General features: G+C 44.6%; 1 protein-coding gene across 1 annotated transcript; it reads left to right on the top strand.

Annotated features, from left to right (window-relative positions):
- The first annotated feature begins 10,045 nt into the window (after positions 1-10,045).
- Positions 10,046-14,457, top strand: ATF5 (activating transcription factor 5). The gene is made up of 3 exons (XM_020807363.3): positions 10,046-10,197; positions 11,629-11,904; positions 13,314-14,457. Exons 2-3 carry the CDS (start codon positions 11,727-11,729, stop codon positions 13,943-13,945), a joined length of 810 nt encoding a protein of 269 aa, XP_020663022.2. The 5' UTR covers positions 10,046-10,197; positions 11,629-11,726; the 3' UTR covers positions 13,946-14,457.
- The last annotated feature ends 667 nt before the right edge of the window (positions 14,458-15,124 follow it).

Genomic DNA, 15,124 nt, shown 5'->3' with positions numbered 1-15,124 from the left:
AAGCTGTTAATAGATTAAAACAGCACCTTAGGCTAGAAGGTGTGAGAAAGTTAATAGAAAATGGTCATGAAGCAAAGCCCAGTGATTCTTGGGACCCCGTGTACATCGGAATCAATTGGCTTCCGCTCACAGACAACGAATGCAGCCTACATTTTATTTCTGAATGTTTTAGGCCCACCTTGATTAAATAGTTTAGGTCAATAGTTAAATGGCTAACTTTTATATCACGCTGAATGTTTCAAGGGACGTCGCAGGCAGCAGATCAGTGATCCCTGTATCAGCAATGCGATGGATGGATTCCTATTACAGTGGTGCCTCGACTTACGACCATTTTGAGTAGCGACAGGAAAAAGGCAGGGGGAAAGGGCAGGGAATTCAAATTTGCTAACCGGTGGTAGGCGAAGGGGCTGCTTCTTTGTAGCTCTTTCACCCCCAATGGTTAGAGTGAGTGTGTGGGAGGAGGTTTGGGACTGCCTGGAGCTGCTTTCTGCTCCTGAGTAAGTACATTTACTTGGTTTTGCAGGGTGGGTTTGGGTTTGAGGGTGTTATGTTTCTGTGCTGTGATGTTTTTTGTGTTTTGGTGTGTGTTTTTCTCCCAGCCCCATGGCGTTTGGGCTGGCTGTGTGTGGGGGGGTTGTGTCCCCCCCCAGCCCTATGGTGTTCTGCTGGGGCTGGCTGTGTGTGTGTGTTGTTTTTTGAGTGTTTTTTCCCCAGCCCCATGGCATTCCGCTGGGGTTGGCTGTATGTGTGTGTTTGTGTGGTTTTTTGAATGCTTTTTCCCAGCCCCATAGCATTCTGCTGGGGCTGGCTGTGTTTGTGTGTGTGTGGTTTTCGAGTGTTTTTCCCCGGCCCCATGGCGTTCCACTGGGGCTGTGTGTGTGTGTGTGGGGGGGGTTGAGTGTTTTTTCCCAGCCCCATAGCGTTCCACTGAGGCTGGCTCTGTGCATGTCTGTGTAGGGTTTTGAGTGTTTTTTCCCAACCCCATGGCATCCCGCTGGGGCTGGCTGTTTTTTTGTTTGTTTGTGTGTTTGTTTTTCGGCCCCAGCGCGTTCCTATGGGGCTTGCAGTGTATTTATTTATTTATTTATTTATTTATTTATTTATTTATTTATTTATTTATTTATTTATTTATTTATTTATTTATTTATTTATTTATTTATTTATTTATTTATGGGGTTTTTGTGTAGTCCTATGGGAAATGGTGCTTCGACTTACGACCATTTCAAGTTATGCCCATCTTCTGGAACGGATTATGGTCATAAATCAAGGCACCACTGTACTCTGCTATATAGATTGGGGCTGATTCTAACCAAGCAGTAGGTTGCCAATGACATCCAGAAATTTAATAGCTAAAACGAGATAAGTAAGAACATAGGAAAGACAGTTGTATCACACCAGACTATTTGTCTATCTAGTACAGTGTTCATGATGAGGAAGGTTCCGAGGGCCACATGTAGCCTACTAGGGTTCCCCATTTTGGCCCTAAAGCTTCCTCTTTTGCTGTGACATCTGATGTGAGTGCTGATCAGAGGCCATTTTAAACACAGGAAATTGTGGCCAGCTTAGCTCTGCAGACCCAGGAAGTCAATTGTCCTGTTTAGGCTGGTCTGGAGTAGTTCAGAACAGAAGAGTTCAGGACCAAGGATAGCGCCTAGTTGGTCCCTCGCTCCAAAAATGGCTGGAGCCTGAGGTCTCCTGAGAGGACTGTGTCTGGATGACACCCTTTAGGCTCTACCTCCCTTCCCTCCAAGTAGGAAGCCTCAAAGGGAAAGCTTACTGGGCAGTAACTTGACACTCACTCGCTTCTCCAAAAGCTCCTGCCTAGTATGCTGCTGGGGTTACTGTACCAGTAAGAAGACACATGGAAGCCAGCAGCCTGTCCTAATACTCAAGCCACACCTTGAAAGTGCCACAGGCTCAGGGGGCTCCAGTTGTCAGGCTTGGCTTGCTCTGGACCTCAGTCTTGTTCCATGTCCAGACAGCTGATGGACACTTAGGACAACACACCCATCTAATCTGGCAGGTAGCAGGTGACTTCAGGTTCAGGCAGGGCTTTTTAAGGACTATCTGCATTTCAGACATGTGCTGTTCCAGAGAAAAACCTTGGTCATTCTGCAGCTTCAAAATACTGTAGTTGGTTTATATTGTGCATGCTATATACATCTTGTACATGACAAATGTTTCATAATTATTCTTACAAGCCCATCAGTTTCTGTGACCAGTGTGATCCTCTCCTTCTGTTTTTGCTCTCCTGGTGTTTTCCCTTTCCTAAGCTATATGGGAATATTCTTTGTAATGTTGCAATGTTTGATTGCTTAATTGGCTAGAATAATGACTTGGTGAGAAACAAATTGATTTGCTATAAATGTGCTAGTAAATCACAGACTTAAAAAACAGTTTTAAATTATTTTCTATTAAAAGGATACATTCTTCTTGACCTAAAAATGTATTTTTCTCACCCACCACCGGTTGTGACATCTGCATGCAACATAGTCTAAAAACTAGGAGAGTGCACTTTTTTGCTTAAGAATTATTATGTTTAGTTATATGCAGATTAGATTCATTGATAGAATCCTATTTCTTCAGCTGTATGCACAAAAGGTGGATGATGGAATCAGCCGTGGGACTGATGGCAATTTTGGGGCATTAAAGTCTCTCCCCGGTTCCAGGGACTCTAAAGGTTTTCTCAGATTGAAAGATATCCCTATGGAGCATCAGAATCTGGGGGCTGAGGGAAGAGAACAGGAAACATTTAATTAAAGATTAAAGTCTGTGGATGATGATGTCATCACCCTGATGTGCATGAAGCTGCAAAAAAAAGTATGTGGCCATTGATTGATTAACTAATTACCAAAAATACAACACTTGGGATGCAGTCCTGGCATACACATGCACCTGGGAGTCATTCTTATTGAAATCAGTAGGACATACTTTGGAATATACTAGCATAGGACTGCACTGTGAGAATTCTTTAACTGGGCAACAGAATTAACCTTCACCTCTAGCATATCACACAGCTGAGTAAACAATACTAAAGGCACCTAATCACAACCCCAAAGCTCTCTAGGTTATTTGGAAGGAGAATTAAGCTTTTAGGGTCTGAGCCAAAGATCAACTGAGCCATGAAAGAGAAAATAAGAGTGCATCTGAGAAGCTGCGAAGTGTTTTTGTTGTTGCAATATAGTGTATTAGATAGAGGGAGGGACTAGGACTCTGTCTCAGGGTTCAAGTCCCCACTTGGCCATGGAGACTCACTGGGGGAATGGAACTGATAAAAAGCCCTCCTTAAACATCTTACTTGCCTTGAAAGCCCTAACAGGGTCACCATAAGTTGGTTCAGACTTGATGACACATAACTATCAGTTGCACCCACTTAAGTAACATTGGCAATCTCATTAGATGACAATACTTGGAAGTGAAACAAAAGGTAGCCTATGCTATCACAGATCCATGTACTACCTATACTTGTCAGGTATTAGGGCACCAGCTGAAGTCTTAGGGAATCCCTGTTCTTCCCCAGTTCTCCTTATGGGGAGACAAATATCGCAGCAAGCAGGGCTGAAATAGCAGGAACTTTTATTTTTATGTGTACAGTACTTGTTTTAATGCCTGGGCACCCGCTCCAGACATTCCCAACTGACACAGAGTGTATTTGGCTATCTGTCCAGCTGTCAAAAATTAACTTTTTCTTTAGCTGCCCTGTCATCTGATCAAATGGGATTTTTCCAGTTCCTGGGCCATTATCCCTGGATTCTCCTTGTGCCCATTTCTACAATCAGCTCCCCCCTTCTAAAAAAAGTGTTCTAGCCCCACTCCAAACTCTTGCCTGCCTTATGGTTTCCATAGCATCCAGGCCCTGCCCCCTTGCCTTAGGCTTTGGCAGTTAAAGCTCAGGAAATGGAATGCAGCTAAGGGGGCAACATTGTCCCCCAAAGCCCCACCACCAACACCAAAGATATGGGGGGGGGGGAGAGAGAAAGTAATCGACTAGGGAACACGTTATCAGAAGATCTGGATTGCCTCAGATGACCTGGAGACCATCTGAGTATATGATTAAGCATGAAAGTGAGGTTGACTGCCATGCATGGATACCACCCAAATATGTTTTTTTCCAGAAGGTCTCAGTGGGGGAAAAAACTGTTAGACACTGACTTCCCACAGGATTTGAGCAGCTTGTTGTCATGGCTTCATCTGGTCCCACCCTAGGCCTCAAGGAATTGACTACAAGACTTCGGCTCCTCTTTTAAAAAGGAGTTTCCATGGCTGCTCCCCAGCGGGAGAGAGAAAATGTACAAGTAATGGTCACCATGGAGATTTTGAGGTTCCACAGGGAACCTTGCTCAGCATACAAACACACAGGAGGACGAGGGGGAGGGAGGAGAGAGAGAGAGAAAGAGAGAGAGAGAGAGAGAGAGAGAGCTCTGAGTGCCTGGAAAAGGCTTTGAAGCGTTTTGAGGCTGAGTGTGGCCTCAAAAGCCGAACCTCAACCCCAGAATCTTATTGCTAAGAAGAGGCTGGCTATGTGTATGTGCAGTGCTTTCATAGAATTATTGAATAATGGAGTTGGAAGAGGCCCATGAGGCCACCCAAGTCCCAGCTCAATGCAGGAATCCCAATCAAAGCGGATCTGACAGATGGTTGTTCAATTTTCTCCTCAATGTCTCCAATGCTGGAGACATTGACCTCCTCCATGGGTAATCAGTTCCACTACATACTGCTCTAACAGTTGAGGTTTTCTTCTCACAGGTATAGGCAGATGACAAAACCTAGGAGATACTGAAAGGGCTATCAGGTTTGTGCGTCTAGTAGTCACTCTCCACATAAAACAGACAAATCACCCCCATTCTCTGTGAAATTGCAAACCTCCATATCTTCACAGACCTCCTCCACAGATATACCCGTGTTACACGTTTGTAAAACATGCATATGTTTGGGTATTGAAACAATGTGTTTCCAGGTCATCACTCTCATCTCTTGCAAAAGACAATTACATCACAACACCTTTCTTTCTGTTTGCTCGTATTGGAGGCACCACCGTGCAATTTTAAAAATTCAGCTAATTTTCACCCGACAACAGGCAACATCAAGAGTACAGTATTTGGAGCAGCTAACATCAAATATTCCACAGTCCATAATGTTGAGGGGCAAAGAGTATGCCAACATTAGTGTGAAGTTGCTGCTCCTCCCTGCACACACAGAGAACTATTTTCAGTTCACATTGGTTCTACCAACTCCTATCCATAGCTTATGTGTCTTCCAAGGTTTGGCTTAGAATGTGTAGAAGAATACCTAGATATTTGCAAGTGACTTGTCTCTTGCGTCTCCTGCTTTCTTTTCCTCTTCTCCACTTTGGCACTTCCGGCTTGGCAACAATGCCTTTACTGACAAACACATCAAGCTCTTGCAAAGCATTTAGTATTTCTAACATGTTTTGTTTTGACAAATCACATTCCTGACAACATTGCAACAAAAACAAAGGGAGAATATCAGATTTAAACAGAATGGGGAAGAGTCTCCTCTTTTTCACGTTCAGCTTCAGGCAGGCAATGTTTTATCACCAGGGATGGGGACTCGAGTTGCAGGACTTGCTGTCAAGTTGGACTTCAGTTGCACCAGTGACTGGATTGTACTCAACTTGGGTTTGTTTTTTTTCCCCTCAGTGACTTGGACTCAATTTGCCACTTGAAACCCACCACCCTCCCTTTTTTCTAGGGAAAAAAAGCCTACTTTTAATAGGAACTTTGCCTTAGGACTTGGTACCAAATACTCAGACTCAGATTTGGGATGCAGGCCCAAAGCCTTGTCAACAGCCTTGTTTATCACTGCATCCTTATGACTGCATTTGAAGGATTTCCATTCTCTGTACATTTGGCCTGTTTTCTTGGGTCCTTTTAAGGAGAAAGGTGGTGTAAAAATATTTTAAATAAAGAAAACAAACTGATGTCACTCCTTGTGTTCTTTCACAGCAGCCAGGGAAAAGCAGCTCTAAGAGCCCAGCTGGTTAGTGGCAGTAGCCAACATTTTACAAATAGTAGGAACTGAGAGATAAACTTGATACTGAACCAAGATGGATTCGTAAATGAATTGTCACTGTGGACTGTATTAGATAAGAACTACTGGTTCCGTATGGAGGAAATGGCACTGGTGCAGAATGAAAAGAGCAAAACAAGCTTTGTGTTGAGCTGTGTGTGCGCACGTGTTTGTCTGATGTCTGAAGGCAGGAGTGCCCTTGGAAAATCCACTTTTCAAGAAAGTGCTAAAAATGTTTTGGGTCAGCTTCCGGGGGGGGGGGCTGTGGCTCCTTCATTCCCACCCCCAGCAGTAAAAGCACATTTCTGGTGCATCTTTTGACCGAGCCCATTAGCACACCACCCCCACTCCATTTGTCAATCCTCCCCTTTTCTCTCTCTCTTCTCCTATCTCTTCCTTACGGTGAATTTGGCACCACATTTTCCTCAGTCCCCAAGCCTGTTTTCTTATGATGGTTCAGTGAAGCACCTAACAGTAATTAAAACAAATGTAGAGAGTAGGCAAGTTTGCAAGGCCTTTCTTTACTGGTCCTGATGAGCAGTTTCCATGTGGTCTCTTCATGGCTGGCAAAAATACAGAGAAAATACATATACACTGAAGTAATCCTGGGGCCAGAGGCCTTTCCTCTGCCTCGCTGGCTCCATGCGGCAACCTTTGCCCTATCCCGGCTATTGACCTCCAGGAATGCAGCTGAAGAAGCAAAGGTCATCTTACAGTGCAAAGCACTGGTTTGGATCAAGGCAGCCTGGAGAGACCTTTCAGCCAAATCTCACTGCTGTTGCCGATGGAACAAACAATTCAGAAATAATACACATTCACCTTGGTCCTCTCTTGTGCCCCTCCCCCACACAGCCAATTAGTTGCATTTTCTGTTTAAAAAACTGCATTGCACACAATGATCCAGGTGTTTGAAAGTAGCTGTATTCTATACTGAGCCTTGTATTAGGAGAGTCACAAAGTCACAAGTTCTGGGTCTAAAGGAATTTTGATCATATGTGCTGAAAATGCAGCTTGAAAACTGCAAGGAATAGTGGCAGGATAAGATGGTTAGCATTTTCGCTTTTGGCTCTTCCTCTTGCATTTCAAAAAAAGTTCTAGAGCTTGAGCTAAAATTCTCTGGATTATTAGCACTGTTTCCCCCTAGTCATTCTGCATTAAGATATTAATGTTCTGGAATAAGAGATGTTTTCTTGTTACGTAGGGCCAATCTGGTTACCCAGCATAGTGTAATTGGACTCAGGAAACCTGGGTTTGAATCTACCACAGAAACTCAGTGGTTTGAGTGGCACGAGTAAAATTATTCCTTAAACATCATACTTACTTTAAAAGCCATGTTAGGGTCAATGTAAGTCCATTCTGACTTGCTGGCACGTAAGGCAATGTAGGGCCGATGTGGGACTTGTTCCAGAAGTGACTGGATTTATCAATAACCTAAATAAACACAGTATGGATGCTGCTGTACACAGAAAATACAAACAGGCCTGTTACATACTTTTAGCAGTAAAAAGACAAGTTTTCTCCAAGGCATTCACCATCTGAATTCAAAATTCCTCAGCAGGGGAAATATAAGTAGTTATTGTGAGGAGAAAGTGGATAGGAGGAAAGCCATGCATGATCTCATTGGGAAGCAGCATATAAAAGCAACTAATAACAACCTTGCTCTTTGGAATGTTACACTATTACATAATGGACAGGAGCATTCTATACCAGTTAGAACCAGTTGTTGGGGAACACAGGTTCCTCCGAAAAGGACAAAGATAAGAGAAAGACTTCAGTGCTTTAGCTTAGTTTTAGAAAATATTATCTATTGTAGGCATTTTATGGGGACAAGTGGTTAACATAACTTAGTAACACAAATATTTATTTATTGCTTAAAAGTTTCTAAAGATAATTCTTTTCGCCCCTTTCAAAACCAAACTGATGTGCAATTCTTAATGTGAACTGCTCTTGTGATCTTTATAGAGGCAAAACAGATTAAAGGGAAATAGTAAATAAAGAATTTAATAAATGGAAGGAAAGATGTAAATGATATTGGCTGAGGTTGAGGGAGAAGGCTAAGTATCAAGACTTCAGATGGTTAACAAATGACACAGATTTAAGAATTCAGCAAGGCATTTTTTGATTAAAAAGCCCTAACTTTAGAACCAAAAAAAACCCTGAACTCTCTCATTCCAAATCCAATATTCAAAGACAACTCTCATCCAAATTCATTGCATCAAAACCTGGAAAAACTGAATTTCCAGTGTCATCGTTTGAAATGAGAGTATGCAAATTCAGCATTCAGAAACCTGCAGCCTGATATTGGCAAATGCTGGTACATCATTTAAGGTGCCTGACCCACCGATCCTCCCAGACCAGGCTCCTCCATGTGGCCACCCCGACGGAGGCCCAAGAGTCTTCCTCTAGAAGCAGGGTCTTCTCTGTGGTGGCTCCAACTTTATGGAATCAGGTTCTGGAAGAGCTACGCCTGGCTCCCTTCCTCTTGTCCTTCAGAAGAAAACATAAGATGTTCTTTTTTAGGGAAACCTTTCATACTGACCTGATTCAATATTTTGCTCATTTCCCATTCTGCTGTTTTTGTAAATGCCACTGGGTTTTCTATACTGTGTTTTTGTTTGTCTAGTTTTCTGTTTTTAATCTGCCCAGAATAGTGCTTTTGCGCTAATGGGGCAGTATATAAAATAAAGTATAAAATGAAAACACCAGACTTCAAACTGGCTCACAAAGCTTGGCAGTCTCCATTTTGAATCTTAAGAAACTATATCACCTATAACATCTAGCCAGGATGACTTTTGAACTTATTCCCTTCCTCAAATGTGTAACGTCCTGTTTGATTAAACCTTTAAAAGGTACTGAAGATTCACTTCTTTCCTTCCTTGTTTGAAATATATTTTTGTGGCACCCAGAAACGGCATGATTCCACTGTGCTTTTTAGATTTGGAATGAAACGCCTCCTCTTGAACCTTTGCATTACTTGTGTTATTGTGTTATTGTTATTCCTCCACAGTCTGTGCAGTACAAGAAGCTTGCCTCGTTTTGAGGGAGCATCACCAACAAAAAAAGGGAACCCCCAAAGCAACGGACCTGGAAATTTGCTGGCAATGGCTGGAGGCGAGCGTGATCCCCGCCTCTCGCTTTGGACCAGCGGTTCCTCCGGATGCCAATCACCGCATCACGTGTGCTGCCCTGCAGCCAATGAGAAGCAAAGGAACACAGAGAGTTCACCTCTTGTGTCCCGGGAATCCCCACAGCTGATGCAACCTCGGTGCAATCCGACGGCCGCGGCCGCGTTGCTGACGCCGCTGCTGCCCGTATCCTGCTCGCTGCCCTGATAAAATAGTCCTGAAATCGCAGTGGCTGAGCAACGCAGCCGCTCGCAAACCTTCAGACTAGATAGGGATCTTGTTCTTAGTGGAAGCTTTGCCCCCAAGAATGCACAGGTATACATATAATTCACATGCTCATATATTGGGGCAGAACCTTTGCACTTATGTCAGAAATAGATTTTGCTTTTTATCCGAAGCCCGCCTTTACAGAGGTACGCCCAGAACATCATGTCATATAATAATCTAAAAACACAAGCTTGCCTCTGAGGATGTGCAAAGCGTTTTTTACCTTACTAACTAGCCACAGCAGTTTTCAATCTTCCGGATGGTGTTGATGGGGTACCAAACCGTAAATCCCTACTATTTTCAAGAATTAAACAGAACGCTCTGCTTTTATTGAATAGAGGATCATGATACTGTTTTTAACTTGCTGCAAACTGCCCAGAATAGTGCATTGCACTAATGGGGCGATAGACAGATGGACGGACGGATAGATGGATGGAGCCACCACCTTTCGTACTACGCTCGGGAAGGTAAAGAGACCCAGGCACACCACGCGCGCGATCCTTCACCCCAACCCCTTTTTAGGAAGAGTGCGCGAGGCGGGGAGCAAAGCCCGGTGGATGGATATGCAGCGCGCTTTGCACTGCGGCCGGCGGGATATAAATGGGGAGACTCCACCCCTCTCTGACTCATTTGCTTCCCGACCCAGGTAGGAGACGACGCGTTGAGACCCGGAGAGCGATCCTTGTCCGGAGCAGAGAGATGGCTTTGTAGGCTTGCACCGATCTCGAAGTGAACGAGCGTGTCTTGCACGCTGCTAGAAAACCAGCATGATGGAGTGAGTAGACTCTTGCGGGGTGTGTGGGTGTGTGTTTCTTCCTGCGGGCAGTGGGGATTGGGCATATTTCTTGCATTCTAGGATTTGGGAGAGACTGGACGGAAAATAAGGGAGAGGGATGCCTACCTGAGTATTCAGTGTTTGTTTGGGTTCATGCGTAGGATAGCAACCGCACCCCTTTTTCTCCTTTCCCTCCCGATTCCTCTGCTCCACCTTTCTTTCCAGGTCTTTAGAGAAGGCAGCAGGTGCGCCAAGTGAGCCCGCGGGGAGAAGCCGATGCTCCTGCGCGGTGGCATCTTTCTCCCTCCTCCTCCTCCTCTACTCTCCTGGCGCCATAGCTACTCTCCTCCCCTCAAAGCTGCTGCAGAAGGGAGTTCCTTTTACAGCCCCCAAGGGACACTGCTTGTACTCTTGTGTGCCACATGGCTTAGCAACCTGATGTTTCCAGATGTTGGGACTACAGCTACCATAGATCCTAATTATTGATAATTCTGTTTGAGTTTATGGGAGTTGTATTCCCAAACATGAGGAAGGCTGCAAGATAAACCCATTTGTCTGGTTGGGGGGGGGCAGGTGTCTTCCCCCCCATCTCTGTCCATTTGGGTAATATTTTTGCAGAGGTCAGCTGTGATGGAGAGAAGGGTGCTAAAAGGGCCATCGTTCTCAACCTGTCATGTCTTCCATCAGTCACTGACTGTGAACATGACTACCACCATAAGAAGCAAAAAGCTCACTTTTTCTGTGAAGGATTTCTTCACAGGATTCTGTTACTATACAGTAAGACTCCCACATCTGTGGGGGAATAGGCTCCAAGTCCCCCCTTGTGGATGCCAGAAAATGTAGAACAGCATGCATTGCATGGTCTCTGACTCCTCTAGTGGCCAATTTTGGTAAGTACACCCTGGTAATACAAATTTCTGGGTTTTGTATTTTCAGGCAGCAGATACAGTGGGGTCTCAACTTACGAATGACCCTACTTGTAAGTGAATCAGCAGATAATGATCCCCTGGAAAGGGGGATCATTGTGTATCACACACAGAATAAGCTGGTATGCAGGAGATTAGAGGAAACACTGGGTATCCATTTACTAGCAGTTTACACAGATGCTGCTAGTAATCCCTGGCAGGTAGAAGACTGCCTGTCATACTTATAAGAGCACATAGGCATTGAGAAAAGTTGAATTCTTAGCAAGCATTATGAAAAACTAGTGGCTAACCTAACCTGCTTCCCTGTTGCACCTGTGAAACATGTAGCACTGGTTGATAATCACTTTTTCAGAGCGCTTAATTAGGCCAGTGGCATGGACACGACAGACAAGGCAATCCAAGTGTAGCTGAAAGTATGCGGGAAATGTCCACTTATTTGGTACTGATCTTTTTAAGGAGAGAACTGCATGAATTTATGACGCCTTTCTGTTTCTTTGTGCTTCAGGTCTTTTGCCCCCACCACTATCCCTGCCTGCAGGAGCCAAGCCACTCCTTGCCTGCTGCATCCCAATCCTGCACTGGACCTGAGTAATCATCCCTACAATGTCCCTGCTGGCAGCACTGACGATGGACCTGGACCTCACCATGATCCCAGCTAGCACGATGACCTACAGGCCGGAGCTGCTCAAGCACCGGCCGTTCCAAGCCGGTCATTGTGAGCTGCTAGCCGGACCTGTGGATGAGGGTTTTGTCCTCAGTATGGAGCGGCCACTATTGGCAGGTGAATAAACTAAATGGGAAAAGGGTTAAGTACTAGAAAACTACAGTGGTGCCTCGCTTAACGATTGCCTCATTAAACGATGAAACAGCTATACGATGACTGTTTTGCGATTGCAAAACGATGTTTTAATAGGCAAGATTCACTTCCCGACGATCGGTTCCCTGCTTCGGGAACTGATTTTTTGCTAGACAATGTTTTTAAAACAGCTGATTGGTGGCTTTAAAATGGCCACCTGCTGTGTAAAATGGCTCCCCACTGTGTTTCTGGATGGATTCTTCCCTTTACAGGCACTGAAAATGACGGCCCTATGGAGAATCTTCGCTGGACAGTGAGTTTTCAGCCCACTGGAACACATTGAACGGGTTTTCAATGGGATTTTTTTATTTCGCTTCATGAGGATTTCGCTCTACAGCGATTTTGCTAGAATGGATTATCCTCATTAAGCGAGGCACCACTGTACGGGGTGGGAGAGTAGTCCCCTGATGGAACAAGGAAAGGCTAGAACATTCTCTCAAGGTCAAGCTACCCATTTATATGGAATTTTAGTTGTTCATTCAGAAAACTAACACTCAGAGTATCAGCTGATGAGATTTAAGTTCTTCACCTTTAATATTTTCCTTACATATTCCTTACTCTGTCCCATGGATTCAAAACAAAACAAAACCTAAGATTTGTAAACTCTTAATTTTAGGGATCTGTATTTCTAGGAATCTTTATAAGATCATATTTACAAAGAGCAGCTTGGAATATGGAAAATCAACAGCTGTCAACTGTTTAAAACCAGTAACAAGGACTGGTTAGTCCTCTGGTATGTTAGAGCATGGACAGGCAATATGAGGGCCTTCAGTGTTATTTGGATGCAATGCACATCAGTACAGTCTATGTTGGGACATGGTGGGAGTTGCAATCCAACAACATCTGGCTGGCCACAAGATGCCCACCCTTCAAACAGTGAGGATCATCCAGTTCATAATAGGTAGAAACCTGCTTGACTGCACATAATGTGAAGCTACATCAGCATATAAATTAAATAAATAAATAAATTTGGTGAGTATTCTAATGACCAGGTAACAAGGATCGCTCAATCGATCACATGGTTCCCATCACAACAGATGGGTCCCATCACAGTATTTTGTGAATTGTAATTCTGCCTTGGTGAAATTGGTTGCTCAGAAGGATCTTAGACATTTTAACCACTTGCTTTGGTGCCTATCAGACACATGCACTTCTCTAAAACATTCCATATAAAAGCAAAGGCCCAGGGTTATGCTGCCTAAGCCAGAAAAAAAATCCTGGTTCCTAGTCTACCTTGTCCTCATGTATAGAAGTTGACATTCTGTCTCCTAGTTAAGCTTTGTAGGTTTCCTTGTTTGCATATCCACTGTTGACCTTGCTCCATTGCTCTGTAGGCGATGGCTTCTCTGACTGGATGACGGAGCGCACAGACCTGGCCACGCTCCTGAGTGTGTCAGGAGAGCCCTTGCCACTGTCACTGCCCTCCCCTCCTGCTCCAGACCTGGAGGCCATGGCTTCACTGCTCAAGAAAGAGTTGGAGCAGATGGAGGATTATTTTTTGGAGGAGTCGCTCTCACCAGAACAGGTAGCGCCCAGCACCCCACCCTCTGATGGAAATTTCCATTTTCCTTTTGGTGACGCTTTGCAACCCCTGGACCACCACAGTACCCCTGCTCCCCTGCAGACCTTGGATTCAAGCTGCTTAGAGTTGCTGGAACTCTATGGCAGAGAGACGCCTGCTGAGCTCCCCCTGCAAGCCAATGAAGTCCATGTCCCAGTACAACGGGCACCCAAGGGGGACCGGCGCCAGAAGAAGCGAGACCAGAACAAGACTGCAGCCCTGCGGTACCGTCAGCGTAAACGGGCTGAACACGAAGCACTGGGAGATGAGTGCCAGGCCCTGGAGGCACGCAATCGTGAGTTGCGAGAGAAAGCAGAATCTATTGAAAGAGAGATCCAGTATGTCAAGGACCTGCTCATTGAAGTTTACAAGGCACGAAGTCAGCGCGTGCGCACCTCCCTCTAGAAGCAAGGAGTTGTCCTTCCGGTCTCATTTACCTTCCCTCATTCCTCAGAAGAAAATCCTAAAGGAAAAGCCAAGGGAACAGTGGATGCAGATAAGAACGGAACAAGCATGTAGGATTAATGTTTGAGAAATGCTGGAAATTCATAGTTTGCATAATGCTTAGGAGGATAGGACCCAATAGATGAATTGGGTAAGAAGGATTCAGCATTGTAGGGCTTATGGATTCTGTGCAGGTCAGGGTAAAGAACAGAATGGATTCCATTTGGAGGATGCTGTTGACTAATGAGATATGAAGGGCCCCAGATTACCTCTTCTGGTAGTAAGATTTCTTGAATAGGCTTTGTCAGGGGTAGTACTACTCTCCCTTCCTTTTCTATATCTGCCTCTCCACAACAGGAATAAAAAAATAATATCAAGAGACTCCCTTTTTATATGTAGACTTCACAGTACTTCTTTCTTGAGCTATCTTTTTTTCAAATTATGCACCAATAAACACTTGTTTTAAACAGTCACTGCGAGTCATCCTGTGAATAGAAGTCAAAGCAGTGCTTTTCCTACAGGGGGGAGAAAGGTGAGGAGGACAGGCCGATGGGAGAACTTTGACCTGACGGTGAAACCTCACTCCAATTTGGAAAAGGAGTGGCAATCTTTGGAAGGTCTAAGAGCAATTAACATTCACTTCAGAAGAATCAGACACTTCAGATTGCCTGATTATGTTTGTTTCCTTCTAGCCAAAAAACGTGGGTAAGGGTTTCTAAGCAAGCTTTGACCAGAGGACTCAAGGTTTGCATAGCTGTCTGCTGCTCCATTTCAAGGCAGAGTAATTCCAGGAGGCATTACGGCACACTTCACTAGGAATGCATCTACTCATGCAATGTTTGGGGCCCCTATTCTGGATATTTGTAGAGCAGTCATTTGGAAGGCCCAGTCTTCCTCTGTCAGGCATTACAGGCTGAGCTTCGTTGCCTCGATGGAGGCACCTTTTGGACACAAGGTTCTGCAACAGGCTGTTCCACAGTAGGAAATCTCACCCCTCTGAGCTGTGGGAGGTCTTGATCCAACATCATCAGTGACCCACCATTGTAAGGACATTCTTCTGCCACTGTAGGAAAAGGTAACAGTGGACACATACTGTGCCATGTTCTTTTTGTACAGGGGTAGAAGGATGTCCTTCCACCT

Source organism: Pogona vitticeps, chromosome 6, assembly GCF_051106095.1.
Source record: "Pogona vitticeps strain Pit_001003342236 chromosome 6, PviZW2.1, whole genome shotgun sequence".
Classification (NCBI taxonomy): Eukaryota; Metazoa; Chordata; class Lepidosauria; order Squamata; family Agamidae; genus Pogona; species Pogona vitticeps.
Note: the sequence above shows the minus strand (reverse complement) of the source record. Positions and strands in the feature narration are given on the sequence as shown.